Source organism: Lathamus discolor, chromosome 3, assembly GCF_037157495.1.
Source record: "Lathamus discolor isolate bLatDis1 chromosome 3, bLatDis1.hap1, whole genome shotgun sequence".
Taxonomy (NCBI): Eukaryota; Metazoa; Chordata; class Aves; order Psittaciformes; family Psittacidae; genus Lathamus; species Lathamus discolor.
The window spans coordinates 62,283,613-62,301,985 of NC_088886.1; the positions used below are offsets into that span (position 1 = coordinate 62,283,613).

An 18,373-nucleotide genomic window follows, 5' to 3' on the forward strand; every position below is an offset into this window, starting at 1 on the left:
CTCTTTGGCCTCAGCAACTGAAAATGCAGAATGTTTCTTATCTTCTGATTACTGACTATGACAGGGCTGAGAGGGTAGAAATTCAAGCCTTTTTGGAGACTGTTGCTATCAGTCTATGTCAAAAGTCATGCTTTAATATTAGGAGCAAAGGACCATTGCTTTAGCCTGTTAATCATCTTGGAAGGCTCTGGGGTTTTGCATAAATAAATAAGACAACTGAATCAGCAGCATTTGGGAAGGGGCGGTTGGTTCTACCATATGGGTGTCCTTCACCAGTTGCTATGGGTATTCCAGTGCAATAGTCTGCAAAACATTTCTACAGAGAAAGTCCTATGTTCTTCCCTTAGCAATGAGCGTCCTGGCAGTGAGCAGGTGGTCTCCCTCACTGATGCTTTCTTGAATAAACCAGGATTTGGAAATCGCTGCATGAAGAATCAGCCTCTTCCGTAAGTTGCTGGCTAACCTCTACAAAGTAAGGTTCTAACAGGATATTACTACAGGGTCTTGAGCAGTGAAACAAGAATGAATTGTCTTGGCTTTGCACTCCAACCAATGCTTCAGATAAACTGTTGGCAGTAATATCTAGTATCAGGTCAAAAGTAACAAACGGCAAGACGACAGTGCCACTGTATTAAGAATTATTCCCAGTGCTCAATATGGCTAGCTGGAAACCAGCTCATGTAGCCTTCTGTTGAGAATTAAGCAACCTTAAAATTCAGGTCAGTAGGTCAGACACAAATCTTTACAGCTTCCCTGGCACTTTCCACATGTGCGTCCCCTCAGGTTCCTCTTGTTCCCATTTTGGGGTGTTTGGAAGCAATCGCTTCAGCAATTCTGTGACCTCTCATGACCAGTTTCCCTGCACAGCTTAAGGAATGTTCCTCCACACAGGAACTACCCATGCAGCAATATGCCAACTGCTTGGAACACACCCGCTGTTCATCCCAACCTGAGCAGCCTCCTGCTGAGCCACAAGTGGAGCCCTGAGAATCCATCGCCTTCCTGCAAGTGCAGCACTCACAAGAAACTCACTATGATGCCGGAATGCCCTGCAGGAGCAGGAGGCCTCCCCCCACCACAGGTTAGGTCCTTGTGCCATAGATCTCTGTAGAAATCTTTCATGCAAGTGCTGGGAAAGGGATAAGTATGGAAGTACCTTGCCATGCCACTAGACGTGGAAGGAATAGAGTATGTTTTCTTAATGGAGCAAGAATTGCTAGAATTTGAAATTCAGTTTCAGAGGTATTGGAAAAGCTTGCACATTTCAATGAAATTGGTCACTATTTTAATCTCAATTGCAGCCTTTTCATAGAGAAGAAAATCACAAAAAAATAACAATTTATCAAATAATTAAAAAAGACCCTGCTTTTTTGTCTCGAAGAAAATTCTCTTTAGAAGACTGCCTTTCTGTAAAGGAGGGAGAAAGAGGAGATGAAAGAAAGAAAACTGTCATGGTTTTGAAAAAAATGGAATGGGGTCATCACATTAAACATGGAAAAATTAAAATTGAGTCAACTCCAAGTAACAATTTTCCTGAATGCATTTGTTCTAGTTCTAGAAAGTTAGTTCTAAGCTATCAAAACAGATGTTTGTATGCATGTGCACGAAGAGGAGTGATTTAATAACCACTGGTGCTGTATGGAGAAGAGATGAGAGGTACATTCCTACCTGCTCTGATCAATGAATGATCTTAGTAGTACCCTTTATAAAATGTGTTTGCTTTTTTTGAAGAGCAAAGGAAAATGACAGCCTGTTACTGTTTACATTCTCTAGGTGTTTTTCTAACAAGTTAAAGAAAGCAGAACTGCAGGCACTGCCAGAGGAATAGCTCACTCATTTAATGCCTCAGCTTTAATACTCCTCTTTGCCAGGCTGCACACATTAGCCAAATGATTAAAATAATTCTAGTTTTAATATTGATGTCACAAGTTCCTGAATCGAGATCTCTTAAGAAATACTGACCTGGCTTGCTTTGGTTTCTCTACCACTATTCACAAAACAACAAAGCAACTTGGTTTAAATATCTGTAGAATTCCTGTCTATGAAGCAAAAAAATAAGTTAATAAAGAGATTCTGACATTATTCACAGCATCCCAAGTTATTTCTGATTTCCAATAATCCATGTCCAATCAACAGCTGAAGCTGAATTTTGCTGAGTGCATGCTAGTGGATTTAGGAAGGAAATTTAATCTAAAGCTTCAAATTCAGGGAGGATACAAAACTATTTTTTGCTTGTTTATGAGGATTCTACTCATCTGAGGGAAATGTGTTGGTTCTAATATTATCCTGACAATTTTGTATAACTTGTCAGGAAGAAAGAGTTCACATTTGAGTCTCCAGGGAAGCAACAGTATGTAAATAATTGTGAAGGATGTCTGAGCATAGACAGATCATTCAGTGAAGGAACTGTGAGGATGCTACCAGTCTTCCTATGTATTGTCTAGAATAAGCTAAGGAGCTGTAATGTATCTTCTATATCCTCCAGTACTGCCTCTCTGTGGACAAATGGAGGAACTTCGAAAGTTCATTAGACTTTCAAGGTCATTACTAGGTCATTTCAGGTTGCAGACTTTGCCTTCTGAAACTGCCCAAGAATCTTACAATATATTCCACCTTGGGATAAACTCGATGAATTTGAGGTCTTGCATTTCACACCCTGTATTTGCAAAAGCCTCACAAAGGCATCATTTTCAATACAAAAAAAAAAAAAAAGGAGTGATCTTCATTCAAAGTTTCTAACACGGTAGTGAAGGTGAAGTTTTCATGTTAATTTTTACTTCAACTTCTGTTGAATCATGGAAAACAACCTTATCTTCACTGGGACCTCAGTCTGTTTGAAAAGCTTCCTTCTTTCACAGTGAAGAAAAAGCCTTGAGCAACCTTGACCTTTGTTGCAAATAACTTGGGCCAAGTTTCAGAGTAAAGTGCAACTCATTTGTGTCAACCCTCACAAACTTCTGTGATTTCATGATTTCTTCTGGAATCTTAGGAAAATAAAGATGTTTGGGCTAGAAAGTGAATGACCCACTCCATTCCACTGATATTATGAACCTGAGCAATTCCTCTGAACCAAAGCTGCTTTTGCTCTTTTCCTGACAAATGCTTAATAGCTTTAGAGACAGTGAAGTTTCCTGTAATTGATGAGGTTTTCTTTTCTTTTCAGAGAGTGCAGCACAGCACAGAAATTCTTCAAGATCTCACCCACAGAAATATTTCAGATTTTCTGGTGAAAACCTACCCCACTTTGATAAAAGGGAGGTAGGGGTGAATCTTCCTTTGTTTTGCACATGTGGTATTTTGTACCTGGCCATGAAATTCTCATTTAGTAGTAACATAAGCACCTGATTTGCCAAGTGTTGTGTAGACTTGAGTGTCATGTCCATATTCCTAATGTAAGAATAGAGACGCTCATTTTAGGGGAGTTAAATTGTTTTAGTTATACCTATTTTTATAATCAGGTACTCTTTTACAGGCAGACCTAAGTTCTGATGTTGATGCAATGCTGTGTTAGTGGTAACTGTGTCAGTGGTGAGAAAACTGGTGCCTCTGCACAGCATGGAGTGTTGCCTTGCAGAGATGCTGGTTTGTGTCCCTGAAGAACTGTAGCCACACCAGCATGACCATCTGCTTGAGTGAATTATCACTCTCTTCCTGAAAGTGCTTAAGAGCCAAAAGATAGTGTTAGATCCATCTATCCTACTGATAGCTGCTCACTTGCCTGAGTGTCATGCATGGTAATTGGCTGTGCAGTGTCCATGGCCTATTATTTCTGATTGAGGCCTTGCTACCTTTTCAATTCCCAGCAAAGTTCTTGAAATTCCTGTTATACTAGCTATGTGCTGGCTGCCTTTGACTGATTGCTCTTAGCATATGTCATATTTGCCTTAGATACATCTTTTTAAATCAATTCATTATGGATTTAGGATAGAACCAGTATCTGCCACTTCCAAAATCTTTCTTATCTCTGTATAAACTGGAGATGAATCATGCCAGAAAACTAAACCAAACCACTGGAAGGAGTACCAAAAGTCCAGACAACCCCAGAACTCAAAGTTAGGAGCATTCACTTAAAAAGAAAGCAAATAAATAAAAAAAAAAAGGGGGGGGGGGGAAGGGAAAGGCTGTCTAGGGGAAACCATTTCCATTTAAGCCTGACAATACCATTGACTGGGTCTGTGCATTAAGAGGTGGGATTCTGTTTGTCTGTTTCAGCTTGAAGAGCAAATACTGGGTCAATGAGCAAAGGTAAGAAACCAATTCACAGATTATGCGGGTAAATAAAGGAACAATGAATTTCTGTTTAACCTGGAGGCTCACAAAGTTTCTCTGAATGGACAAGGGGAATTGTGGCAGATAGTATAGAACAAATGTGGCTTCAGTGGGAAATAGGTTGGGGGTGTGCAAAGGTTTTATAAAGACCCTTTACATTTAGGTTACATTTGTTTGGACTACACCCGCAAGGATAAAGACCAGAGGCACACAATGGAACAATCACAGTTTTATTACCTCAGCAGTCAGATTAATGGGATCTGAGTGATGGAAAGTTAGACTACAATACTGAATACACTGTGACAGAGCATCAGGAAAATGTGAACCCTTAAAAGAAAAAAAAAGACCAGGGTAAGATGAAACCTGGGCACCAGACTATCAGATGCAGAAGTAACAACCACAACTCCTCATCCCTGCTCTGAACACACGCAGTAGTTAGAAACAGATTCCACTAGTGATCCACTTATGCAGAGACATCAGCCAACCCTCATGTGATGTCTATGCTGTAGATACTAAGCTTAGAAAGATAACTGATTAGCCTGAAGAACATACTTAGTTTTTCAGCAGCAGGAGTTCACTTCAAAGGTAGCAGCTGGGTGACTGGCTTCCAGCACAGAATATCTGCTTGTTCATGTGCAAACATTACTTTATGTGGGATTAGATTATGGTTCATCTCATGCAGTAGTGTTTATTATTATGGAGTGTTGGCTGGCACCAACATAGGTGATTACCTGCCCTGAGAGGGCAACTGCAATTTTAAGTGAGGTCCATGCTGTCCTTAGTCCTCCTTGCTGGCTAAAATCTAAATCAGGATGTTGGCATGAACCCCTCAGGAACTGATAGAATGTCTATTATTTGTAAGCCCTAAAAAGACCTAATACAAGTTGTTAGAAAAAGAGTGAAGGTTGCTATACATGAATTACAGGATGTATAGAAAACAAACTTACATTAAGTGAGTTTTTAGTATTTCCATCAAAGTACAGAGTTTTGGGTGTGTGATACAAGTGACTGATGATACTGTTCTCTTTGTTAGATATGGAGGAATTTCTATAGGAGGAAAGCTCCCAGCCCTTCATGTTTCTGGAGATCAAGTTGTCAATTTTTTAAGTGATCTCGGCCGAATGATGAATATCACAGGAGTAAGCAAGATTTCCTTTGGTTCTATTGTCCCCTTACTAAAGAACTGTTATGAAGCTGAAGATCTGCAGCACCAGATTTCACCCAGACAGCTGAGCTTGAGCCATTTCTTTTTCATTTTAGGGACAAACTTCACTGGCTGCTGCTAAAGAAATGACTAATTTCCTTAAATACATGGAAACTGAAGATAATATTAAGGTATTTTACTGCAAGTAGTCTGCTAGCTCCTATTCTTTCCTGACAGACTTCAAATAGTGAGGATATCGCTAGTCACATTCTCAGATGCAACCACAGATGAAATACTGTTATGAAGATGGGATACGTTATTAATGCACAGTTATTTGTAATCTGAGATAGTTTAACCGTGTTCTTAGTACTTCTGCCTTTCCCAAATCCTGCTGAGTAAGACACATTCTGCTAAATTTTAAAATGTAGTTCTGTAAAATCCTTTGACAGTGGTTGTCCAGCTCTTAAAAGCATAGTATGTGAGCTCCTCCTGCTGGACTGTGCCTGGGAGCTATGCATTCCTGGTTTGGGATTCCTCCCTGTTACAATGCCCACCAAAGCAGATAAAAGGCAGCCAAGTTTTTTGCTGCAGCTCAGGGTTATTAATGAAAGCTTCTTAAATGAATCTCTGCTTTCTGACTCTTTTAGGTGTGGTTTAACAATAAAGGCTGGCATGCCATGGTTAGCTTCCTTAATGTAGCCAATAATGCAATCCTTAGAGCTAACCTGCGGACTGGCCAAGCCCCTGAAGAATTTGGGATCACTGCTGTAAACCATCCTCTGAACCTCACTAAAGAGCAACTCTCTGAAGTCACTGTGTAAGTCTGTCTGTGCTCTGGTGCTGGCTCTTACCGCTCCCTCTCCTGGCAACTTGCTGCCTCTAATGTACTCATACTCTGGGGAAATAGTTCAATTGACAGAACCTGGAGGCCTTTCCCTGGAGTTTTATTCTAATCAAGATTTACATATACAGTCTATTATTTTCTGTCTCGTTATAGTCCTATAAGAGTTCATTCCCATCCTGTGTAGGACCTATGACCATTGGTTATACATGATTACACATATATGTTGATTCCCAAGCACAAAGATTCTGAAGTCTTTGTTCATGCACCAAAGCCAGTAGGTCTACTTGTGAAAAAGCAGATCATAATCAAAAAAGGAATCAGAAATTGTCCTTAACTTGGCTACAGGTAGTCAGTAGTTAACAACCTCTGTCTTGGTGCCAAGGACAGCACATAGGTAGATTTTCAATGGCATGTAGTAGGGCTGGTGTATTCCAGAATCTACAAGCCATTGATTCCTTGGAAAAGACACCCTTAAGAAGACATGGCTTCCCACTCACGTTTCCTGTTAAGTTCAGAATTCAATGAAACTGAAAATCCTGCCTTAGCACAGAGGTAAGATATGTGCTTCATCTCCCTGTCTGCAACTTGCCTCTCTGAGCCCCTCTTTTCCCAGCTCCCAGGCCTTTGACTGTTGTGCCTTAATGTCTAGTCTGAGGCATACCATACAGGGAAGGCTTTCAAACTGAGATATGTAAAAGAGTTGAACTGTGAAAGTGAAAAATCACAGAATAATGCCACCATCATCCATATTTGTTAGCTACAGTCCCCAGTGTAGCTTGGGAAAATACCATCATCCTTACTCATTAGCTATAGTCTCCAACACAACCTGGGAGCACATTTTGAAATTGGAGAAGTCTTCTACTTACAAAATAGCCTTGCTACTTCTAGATCTTCACATTCCTTCCAGATTCCCCAGTTGCTAATATAATGTTTTGTTGTATCCATTCCCGTGCTCACAGTCCCTTCTTGTGCTGTTTTAGGCTGACCACTTCAGTGGATGCTGTTGTTGCCATCTGTGTGATTTTTGCCATGTCCTTTATACCAGCCAGTTTTGTTTTATATCTGATTCAAGAACGTGTAACACAAGCCAAGCATCTACAGTTTGTCAGTGGTGTGAGCCCTGCAATCTACTGGCTAACCAACTTCATTTGGGATATAGTGAGTAACTGCTGGTCTGGTTTCATAGTCTGCAATTATTCCTGTGTTTGCATGAACTGGGAACTAACCGGTGAATTGAGTGAAGGTGATTCCGAGCATTGTAAAGCAGGATAAGGATTTATTTCTACAGATGTAGAAATTAAGTCAGGTGCGCAACTCATTCAACAAATGGAGCTTCAACTGTTGTAATCTTAGGGTTTCCAATCTTTAAAACTAAATGTACAATAAAGTACAACTTACCAGAAGTGGAAGGCCCAGTTGCCTCATTCCTGCCATCTAGAAGGACCATAACATGTTTCAAGATGTTCAAGAAATCTAGGTGAGGGAGATTCACAGATTGCTGGAACAGTAGCTGAAGCCCAGACAAAATATGCTAGGGTGTCTAAAATGACATAGATGTATTTGTGTGTTGTGAACACTGTGTTGTTCCAAAAGGATTTAGACCATAGACCCACTCTTGCTTACACAGGGCTCAGTTACCCTCCCATTAATCTTCAGGCCACTTTGTCACAAAGGAGCAAATTCTTTGCCTGGATGAGATACATCAAGGGGCTTGTTCTCTAGCCGTGCCTTCTGAACAATGAGAGTGGCCAAGGGCTATGCAATAAGAAAAGCATGAACATGGAACTGAAAAAACGAAAAAGAAAAAAAAAAAAGAAAAGCCCCAGCTCTATGGGCTTCAGGAGGTGCTCTTTCAGGAGAAGGTAAAGCAAAGCATTCAGTTAGTAAATGAGGGAAAAGAAGCAGGTCTCTGAGTTCCTGTCCCCTGCTGGTGACAGCAGCCTCCCAGCAGCTTGGCAGGAGTTCTGCTTGGCTGTGGCCCTTGGCAGCATGATGCAAAGGTATTTACTGGTGTTAGCAGTTCCATGAAACATGCCATTCTGCATGAGGAGCTCTGTGCATTGCAGAAGAGTAGTACCCAGAGAAATTTAGAAGAGAATGGCCAAACACACTCACTTGAGCCTCTTCCCAGGAATGTGGCTCAAGTAACCAGCTTTTCCCCTCCTACACAGCCTTTGCATCAGCAGAAACTGCGCTTCCCTTGCATACCCACAGCCTCTTTCTGTGGGCAGCTTGCCAACAGGACCAGGAAATAATTGGCTCCCAAACCATAATCTAAGAAACAATGTATGTTGTATTTTTGATGAACAGACTGATACAAGATGTCTCAGAAAAATGCTGCCAAGGACCCATTGATCCAAAAGCTTGAGTGTGACTAGTCTAGCTCATAAATTCTGATATTCCTCAGTACAAAATCCTTTTGGAACAACGTGTAGGATCTGGATATGGTTGCAGACCTTCTCAGGTTTTAAACACTGATCTTCACCCTGTGATGTGGCAGGTGAATTATGCACTGAGTGCTGGACTCGTTGTGGTTATATTCGCTGGCTTCAACAAGAAAGCATACACTTCACCAACTAACCTCCCTGTGCTTGTTGCCCTGCTGCTTCTGTATGGGTGAGTGTTCAATGTTATTCCTGAATATGGGGTGTGTATTCCACATGGAAATGATTTCATGTTATTGAGCTCAGTACTTAGTGAAATCCAGCTTTAAAGAATACAACTGAGTGGATACCATACAGGTTAGAACTGAATTCTGTCCCTCCTGCAAGATATTTACACACTCTGGCCACATGCTCTAAAGGAGACATTTTTGTCACTCCCTTATATTTTTAAGCATTAAATGTGATCCTTACAGGAAAATATATTTGTTTGGTTTGCTGTTTTCTATGTACATTGTGTAGAAATTCAGTGGTTGTTCATTCACCTCATTGACAGCCCATACTAAGATATCTTTCAGCATCTGACCCAAGGGCAAGGAGCACTGAGTAATCAAAACTTCTTTTGACTTGAAATGAGCATTTTTCTTACCAAATAACATTTTATAAGGCTGACTGAAACTTACTTTCTCTCGTTTAATTAGTGATCATATCTTTTTATCTATAAAATCCTGTTCCTGATAGCCCTGCAGCTAGTGTGGTCTAGGCAAAGCAATCAACCAGATTTATTTCTAGGATTAAAGAGAAAGATGAAGCTTTCTGCATCCTCCTATGTATATGGGGGTTGGAACCAGATGATCTTAAGGTCCTATCCAACCCTAACTATTCTATGTTTCTATATGACAAATTAAGCCTAAGTGGGAACAGTTCTTTTCAGGACAGGCTACATTAATTTTCTGAACTTTTCGTGTTCTTTGAATGAAAATGCTAAGAAAATGCAAAGCATGATCATCATTTGATCTCTGAAAGTACACAGTGTTAAACAATGTGATCAGAATGTTCTTTTGGTTTAATTTTTCACTCTTTAAAGTGCAGTAATAGTTTTATCTTTAATAAATTGTCTGTGGCTCTGTATATTGCCTCAAATACAGTCATGGCTGTATATTCATGGCCGTGTGGATGGACATTTAAAATGTATTTGCATTTTTTAACACATCTACCAGGATGCAATCACAAGGCAGTCACTTCAATGATAATATCACAATATGGTCCTCAGAAAAACAGAAAGGAAGGTAAATTCATAGAGTCATTTACTAGCCCTTGGATGCAACTGATTTCACAAGGTGAAACTTGGGCTGATTCCTTGTGAACACTTTGTATTGTCCTATTAAACACCTCAGGTTGTTGTTACTGAATTTTTCCTGGTTGGACTAATTGTTGCTAAGCATTGTAAATTTATTCCAGAGGAATCCTCCTTTTGTGTTGCTGCATGTGCATTTACAGTTACAAAGGCTGAGGAATATCTAGCAAAGTAGTATATCATATTTGCTTTCTCTAACATTTCTTTGTTTCTCTCTCCTGGGCTACAATCCAGTCAGATGTGCAAGGATACCTGGGGTGATAATAAGCTTGCTAGCTTTCTCAGTTCTAGCAGTTTCTATTGCCCTGCATTTTGACAGCAAAAAAGACAAAGCAGAAAAAGCTTTTTGTCTAGTAACCTGGGAAAGAGTGCTGTGATGGCATCTTTGTTGGGTTACTCCATTTTATTACACTTGAGAACAAAGCTCAACTTTGTGTTCTCATTAAGTCAACTGACATGAGAATACGGAGAAGCTGTTGTCATAGTTTTTCTATCTTTTGCATGCAGATGGGCAGTAATTCCCATGATGTACCCTGCTTCTTCATTCTTCAATGTCCCTAGCACTGCTTATGTTGCATTATCTTGTATTAATCTCTTTGTGGGGATCAACAGCAGTGCTATTACATTCATCCTGGAGTTATTTGAAAATAACCCGGTAAGTAATGTTTTTGTTAACACCTGGTTTTACAGAGCTGTGCAAAGGGAGTCCAGACATAGCCAGTTCTAACAGTAACTGTCTTTCTTTACCTTCCCATTTCTTCTGACAGTAAATGAGTGTAACTTGCTGAGTAGCTGCAGGACAGATGAGCAGAATAACCCAGAGGAGCAGCTCAGGGCAGTTGATACCTTGGGCTACACACACAAGTGACATTGAGTGTTTTTCATCCCTGTGAGCAAAACTTCTGCACACGTTCACAGCTGGGGAGGAAGGGACATGGCACTTTGTGCTTGCCTCCACAGCTTGGGTTGTACAGGAAGGTGTAGATGGTAGAAAATCATGGAGTCACCACTAAGGAAGGAAAGACGCTCCTGCAAGTTGTTATGTTAGAGGAGATGTTCGACTTACAGTAATGTTTTGAGATTTGCCCAAAAATGGTTTAACACCACCAAGAAGGTGACAGAAAACACAAGAATAGACAGAATACAGTGAGTGCCAGAATTAGTTCTTAGGCTAAGAGATCAATATCCTGTATGCACAACTACACCTCTACAGTTGCTGATACTCTCTCCACTGTGATTGACACCCTTTCTACATCTGACAGCAATCCATTATGTGTAATAGTTTTCAAACACCATGTGCTGATCAAGCATTGTTATTTGCCAGAAAGGAGAAACCATGAACTTAACCAAAGCATTTTGGTATTGTTACCTTTGAGAGTAAGTCTCTGTTGCAGACGTGTCTCCAGAGGGAGATTTGGTGTTGGTGCAGCTAGGCTGCTACTAGCACAGTGTTTGGGGTATTGCCACATTGCACCAACGCCTAAGTTTGGGTGTAACTTGATAAATGCTCTGTTTTCTCTCTTGTAAGAAGACAGAACATCCAGTTTCTCTGACATGACAAAGAACTTTTCACTCATGTTGCTATGTTTTCTAGATTCAACTGCTTATTATGTTGTTCCTCTTTCTTACAGTCTTTACTGAAGTTTAATAAAACATTGAAAAATGTGCTGATGGTCTTCCCACATTTCTGCCTGGGTCGTGGACTCATTGACTTGGCTGTGAACCAAGCTGTAACTGACATATATGCCAGGTTTGGTAAGTAATGCCAATAAGCAACAAGTTTTATCCATGTCAAGTGTCCTGACTATGGATAGGATGGTTGGAAGTGTTATCTTGGAAAACTAGTGTCTGTTTCTGAAATACTTCCATTTCACATAATCAGGTGGATGATGAGTATGGAAGTTGAACCTCTTTGAAGGAATCACAGCTTCTGATACAGCTGCCAGAACTCTACAGCCCAGCCACTTGTATGCCTTTGCATCATTTGTTCTATAACCCTTAGGTATTACAGGAGGATTTGTTATTTCATTTGAATACTTCGGTGGCCTTCTTGTTAATTCTTAAAGTGGCTTCTGCTCTTTAAATGCACCCTCTTGGGATACAGCTGTCTTTGATATCAGACAACTTCTTATTAAAAGAGTAGTCATATAGCAGAACTCAGCTGGTTTTATTCAGAAAACATCTGTTTTTTACACAATTCATGCAGATTTCTTGTTATGGTATCCAAATCAGTGCATATTGAGAGAGCTTACATTCCTTTTCACTCCTGTGCAGCAGCTGAACTGGAAGTGTATCCTCTTCAGAATCTTAAGATTCTGGACACTGGATAAGACACTGGAAAATGAAGACATTGCCTGATCACAATCACATAAAGTACAGATTTTCATCCCAAACCATTACGATTATTCTTTTTGTTCTGAGGAGCAGTAGGGTTTCTTCTGCAGTATTTCACCTTGCTTTCTGGTGCTTTCTCCAAAGGTGAGGAACATGTTTCCAATCCTTTTCAGTGGGACTTTGTTGGAAAGAACCTGGTTGCCATGGCTGTTCAAGGGGTAGCATTCTTCTTTCTGAACCTCCTTATGCAGCACCGTTTGTTCTCCACAAGATGGTATGTGTGAAATCATGTATTAATGTTCCTTTATTAGCAGTGTGTCTTTGTTATTCTATATGTCCCTTTTTTCTTTTTCTCTGAATTGATCAGCTTTTTCTTTTTCCTTTTTACTTGTTTGAATTCATCCTAATTTGTTCATATCCTGGTCCAAGAAAGCAGTTAAAAATTTACATTATCTTAGTAGGATTTAGGAACATATTATTAAAGAAATAAATTTCCTTGAATTAAGATTTTAATGCAATTTCTTTTTAAATTAAGACACTGTAATACTGAGATTACAGACTGACTTGGAAAGTTTGTCAGGTCGTAAGTACAGGCATGAGCTACTAGCTTGACACCTCAGGGCAGGAATTCTAGTCAATGGGACAGGACAGTTGCTGTCTGGACACTATGCAAGCTTCCCCTCTCTGCTTTACAAATGTGCCTCTATCTCAGTGAAAGCAGCTACTTTCCAGGTGTGAGTGGGTCATTCACTCTGTTCAACATTGCCGGCAAGAGTACTAATTGTACATTTAGACTGTCTTGCAATGCAGTTATAAAAATACTGGCTGACAGGGAGGCCCACTCAAAAGACCTGCAGAAGGACTATCACTGACTACTGAAGAGCAGCCAAAGAGCGAAAGCTGTGGCTGAGGGTCAGGTTATGTCATGTCAGTGACTGACAAGGCATGCTCTTTTGAGCAAGCCATTTCCTCCCTTTTAGTATAAGAGATTAACTTTCAAAGGTCAGGGATTCTCTCAACAGCAGGAATGCTTTGGCCAATGTCACATTGTGAAGTTTCAACCCCACTGCTTCCACCAGTCACATTTTTAGCAGCTAATCAGCTATTGTTTCCCACTGTTATTCTAACTATGTGCAGGGCAACTCGTTGTTTCTGCAATCAATCTCTTGGGTTTTTTCCAGGTTTGCCGAGACTGTCATGTCACCTATTATTGATGAAGATGAGGATGTTGCAGAAGAAAGAAAAAGAATTATGAATGGAGGGAACAAAACAGATATCTTACAATTACAAGAACTGACCAAGGTAATACTTTGAGAAGAATGAAACAGATTAGTCTGGTGTCAGTTTATTCTCTCAGAATATATTTCAGCTGTGGATTCAGATGGTATTGTTTTCAAAATCAATCTTGTGCCATAGAAAACAAGGTTTGGTTTGGTTTTGGGTTTTCTTACCTCACACTGTCTGACATGACTGGTAGCTGCTGCATTGGTCCACTCCTACTATTAGTCTTTACTTCCGCAGTGCTGTTTTTTTCCATAGGTGAGTTTCCGTCTCAAGTTAGCTATTTGGTTGCTTTCACGTTGAGGGTTATAGCTGTTGTTAATTTATATTCTTTTCAGAGATTGAAGGCATCTGATTTATGCTGTGAGAAAGTATGCAAGCTTGAACTACAGAAATACAAAGATTACACACATTGTTGGGTTCTCATGACTAGAGAACTGGAGTATCATTCTTCAGACTACCTTGCTGTATTGTTCCACTTTGGTTTGACAAATACTTTGTCCTAGCAAAACATCAGGTCTGCCTTCTAGTGCTAAAGATAAGAAGTAAAAGGCTGCATGCAGAAAATGAGGACTTTTTAGGGGTCATATCACACTTAATGTAAATAAATGTCTTTGTAGAATGCTTACTCTTGATTTTAATTTTATATACTTGGTTCTAAAGTTGCCTCATCCCCATAGAATTAAACTAAACATTTCAGAATATTTTCTTTGCTGTAGATGTCTTTAAATAGGATTTTTCTTTCGTTTTTTCCTGTCAATTTAGAATTATGCAGGAAGGCATAAGCCTGCAGTGGACAGACTCTGTGTTGGCATCCGTCCTGGAGAGGTAGGTTGTTCAATAACACTGATTACATTCTGTCATCAGATCAGATTTAATGCCCCTGCTGATTTAAAATGGAAATACTAAAGAGTGTGATGAATTTTGTAATTTAGTGCTTCGGTCTTTTGGGAGTGAATGGTGCTGGCAAAACAACAACATTCAAAATGCTGACTGGAGATACTGATGTGACATACGGAGATGCAGTAGTGGCTGGCAATAGGTAAGTACCTCAGTAAAACCAACTGTGACAGTCCATTTACTGCAGCAGAACTGCCCGGATCATTGTCTTAATGACCTAGCAGCTCTTTTCCAGTTTTATGGCACTGGGAGAGACCACAGCTAACACACACTGGCACTTTATACTTTCAACACTCTGTTGTAAGATCTGTGGTTGGTTATAGTAATGAAACAAGGCAATTGGATATAATGGCAGGAGCTCACAAACATAAGATAACCAGTCCAATACGATACTTCCATCTGAGCTTTGGGACTTTACTCTGGCTGTTTTTAACAGATTTGTTTACACAGTGCTGGCATAATGTCAGGAGTCAATACAGCATGGTCTGGTATTGACTTATATTAGTTTAATTGCAGGTTATGTCTTGGTTTGTTAGATGTATTTGGGATTTGATTCTTTGTCCATTGATGTAAATTGAACAATAGCTGTTTTGTTGTCAGGACATGGTGCTGGGCAACCTGCTGTAGGAGACCCTGCTTGAGCAGGATGGGTGAACAAAGTGACATCCAGAGGCCCCTTACAACTTCAATCATTCTGTGACTCTGTACCTCTTCTGTTACTAGTGAAGTGTTAATCTGTCTGTTCCCAGTGACCACACTCACAGATTAAATTGACTGATTTTTTAAATTCTAGAAATAAGCACAATTTGGGAAAAAAAAGATCTGAATGATTGTTCAAATAACTTCTTATTCAGTTAGCTTAAACAGGAAAATGTGGGGGGGGGAAATGGGCTACACTCTTAACTAGGACTGAGCTGACTTAGATGAGAATACATTCCTTGCTATTCTGTACAGACAGGTATTTTAGTAGGATGTATCAGGAAGAATAAATTCTCCTCTTACAAAAGTTGTTGCCTCAGGAAAAAAAGAGATTTTATTCAAACCGTCCATCTCTGTCTGAAAGGTAGTATTATAGAACTAAGATTCTTTTCTTTGTTTCTCCAGTATATTGACCCACATTTCTAATGTCCATCAAAACATGGGATACTGCCCTCAGTTTGATGCCATCGATGACCTTCTCACAGGACGAGAACATCTCTACTTATATGCACGTCTGCGAGGGGTTCCAGCAGAAGAAATTGAAAGGGTAAAGTGTTCTTGCCTCTGGTTTACATGTAGTTACGGTAAATATTTGTGGTTGTTAACTGAGTTCATAACATGCCAAGGGCCAGAATTTCCAAAGTGGGCTTGCCATTCTTTGTGTTGAAGTCCTGGGAGTGGTTCCTGTCATTTGGACAGTAAAATACAAGACTATCAAATGCTGGTTCTTCAGCATTAATGGTACTTGCAAAACAGTGGCGACAACTGTGGAAGTCTAAAGAGGCAGTTGCCATGGCTTGGAACTGCACTGATTGCTGTTTTGTTTTTAAAGCTGTTTATGCATATGAAAGAAAACACAAAGAAGATTCCAGAAGAAAGTAATTTAAATACTTGCACAGATAGGATTCTACAGCTAAGGCTGATTTATGGCTTTCCCTCAAGTAGTTAAATTCCCCTCATCATCATAAATTTTTGGTCTGCCCTGCTCCAGTTCTAAGACAAATGTGCTAAAACCCAGGGGATTGCCATGTCTGACAGAAGAGGGAGCTATCAGCAGTCCTGTCTGTTATGCATTAGCTGCTGTGTGAAAAAGATGGTCTTTCTCATAGGTTGCTGAATGGGGGATACAGAAGCTGGGGCTTCCAATGTATGCAGACCACCTGGCTGGTACCTACAGTGGTGGCAACAAGCGCAAGCTTTCCACTGCCATTGCACTGATAGGCTGCCCACCACTCATCTTGCTAGTAAGTGTCATGGTAACATAGCTCTGCAATAGTTGAATATAACATCTCATAAAACTACATGCTGAAGAGGTACAAGGATGTTTATGACAGTTCTTGCAAGCTCCTTCCTGCCTTCAACTTAAATCTACTTCAGTGTTTAAAGCTCTTTAATTTCAGGGATAGGCTTGGATGCAGAACTGTTTCAAATCGACCCCAAGTGATGATGAAAAAAAGATCTTCAATAAAGAGTGGTTTGAGATAAAATCTATAGTCCAGACGAATCTGAATTTAAATCCATGTTTGGTTTCAGCCTGCCTTTTTTTGTCAGATTAGAACCACTCATGTAAAAGATGATCTTATGACGTATACCTTGCTGCTTTATCCAGTGGAAGAGAGGAAAGTAGCTGTTGTTTTGCAGCCTTTAATGTCTTTGAAATAAATTATACAAATTTCGACTAAACTATACAAATGCTGAAATGTAGCTCTCATCAAGTAACATATCAGATAATTGTGTATCTTGAGGAAAACTTTAAGTTCAATTACTCCAAAAGTTCTTCATTTAGATTATACTGTGCCACCTTTTTGTAGGCTGAAAAGAAACATTTTAATAACACTTTAATAGTACAGTTCCTTGTGCCATTTACTGTGCCATTACAGGTATTCTGCCTGTACATAACAGCTAAAATATCTTCTCATGATTTCTTAAGACAAAATGTTCAATGAATGCTTTTTTTCTCCAGGATTTTTTCAATCCTTTTTTGTTACTAACTGGGTTAAGTGATTTATGCAGGATCAGATCCTTAGCTGGTGTGAATCAGAGTAACTTTACTGGCTTCCTGGGTTGAGAAATCTGTCCTATATGTTTTTGTAAGCAGGAAGTTTACGTGGGGAGAACTCACTCTCCTCTTAGAAGAGTTGTTGCCCTAGAAAAGAAGGATTTCATCTGAAGTGTCGATCTCTGCTTTAAAGCTAGTATTGCAGATATGAGATTCTTCTCTTTGTTTCTCCAGCATATTGACCTACATCTCTAATGTCCATCAAAACACGGGAGCCAAACTTGTCACAATTTGATGTAACTGCATAAGCCTTTTCCCATTTAGTTATATTTAGGGTCCCAAATGGTTTTATCATGGAGTATCACAAATGCTTACATTTTTTATATCTAAGAACCTAGAGTGGATGCTGCCTTTGTTGTAATGGTCACTGCATTCTCTTCCCTGTAGCTGCACCTTACACAGTGACAGCATTATTTCCTTACCTACAGTTTCTTGTACTTGTTTCCTTCCTGCTTTCTGCCAACAAGTACATTAGTACACATTTACTCATATACTTCTCAAGCTGTATGTGCTTTCTGAAGGCACAGATTTCAGCAGGGAAGCAGCAATATACCAAGACCTAAACACACAATGACTTGATTCAAAATAGACTTTCTTACCTGCTTATCTAAGTCTGACTGTCTTAACATTTCCCTTACAGGATGAACCAACAACTGGAATGGACCCTCAGTCCCGGCGCCTCCTGTGGGACTCTATTGTCAGTGTGCTCAGAGATGGGAGATCTGTGGTTCTAACCTCACACAGGTAAACTGTTAGAATTCGGAATTCCAGAGCAGCTGAAGTTCGTCTGCTGCCTTTTACCTGAAGTATCTGTTCTCTGTTTTGACAGTATGGAAGAATGCGAAGCCCTCTGTACTCGTTTAGCCATCATGGTAAAAGGTACCTTCAAATGCCTTGGCACAATTCAGCAACTAAAATACAAGTAAGTAGAATACTTTTACGGTGTTTTTAATGGGAAAGCTTAGTGTATGTGATATGTACCATTCTTCAAACTAATCCAGTCTAAGGAGCTGTTGTTTAAACAGACCAAATTCTGGGTGCAACTCTGTGTTATCTTAGACAATTTGAGCAGATATCATTTCAACTCTGTTGTGCTCCACACCAC

The 18,373-nt window shown here is 39.9% G+C and overlaps 1 protein-coding gene across 1 annotated transcript in view; it reads left to right on the forward strand.

Annotated features, from left to right (window-relative positions):
* ABCA4 (ATP binding cassette subfamily A member 4) overlaps positions 1-18,373 on the forward strand; it is an 83,169-nt gene that overhangs the window by 62,044 nt on the left and 2,752 nt on the right. The window contains exons 30-48 of the mRNA XM_065675590.1: positions 348-446; positions 892-1,081; positions 3,164-3,258; positions 4,213-4,245; positions 5,303-5,408; positions 5,530-5,604; positions 6,061-6,230; positions 7,238-7,415; positions 8,758-8,873; positions 10,503-10,650; positions 11,627-11,750; positions 12,474-12,603; positions 13,511-13,631; positions 14,376-14,438; positions 14,546-14,652; positions 15,615-15,756; positions 16,319-16,453; positions 17,909-18,012; positions 18,098-18,190. Of these exons, the coding sequence (XP_065531662.1) occupies positions 348-446; positions 892-1,081; positions 3,164-3,258; positions 4,213-4,245; positions 5,303-5,408; positions 5,530-5,604; positions 6,061-6,230; positions 7,238-7,415; positions 8,758-8,873; positions 10,503-10,650; positions 11,627-11,750; positions 12,474-12,603; positions 13,511-13,631; positions 14,376-14,438; positions 14,546-14,652; positions 15,615-15,756; positions 16,319-16,453; positions 17,909-18,012; positions 18,098-18,190 (2,229 nt within the window). The remainder of the gene's footprint in view (positions 1-347; positions 447-891; positions 1,082-3,163; positions 3,259-4,212; positions 4,246-5,302; positions 5,409-5,529; positions 5,605-6,060; positions 6,231-7,237; positions 7,416-8,757; positions 8,874-10,502; positions 10,651-11,626; positions 11,751-12,473; positions 12,604-13,510; positions 13,632-14,375; positions 14,439-14,545; positions 14,653-15,614; positions 15,757-16,318; positions 16,454-17,908; positions 18,013-18,097; positions 18,191-18,373) is intronic.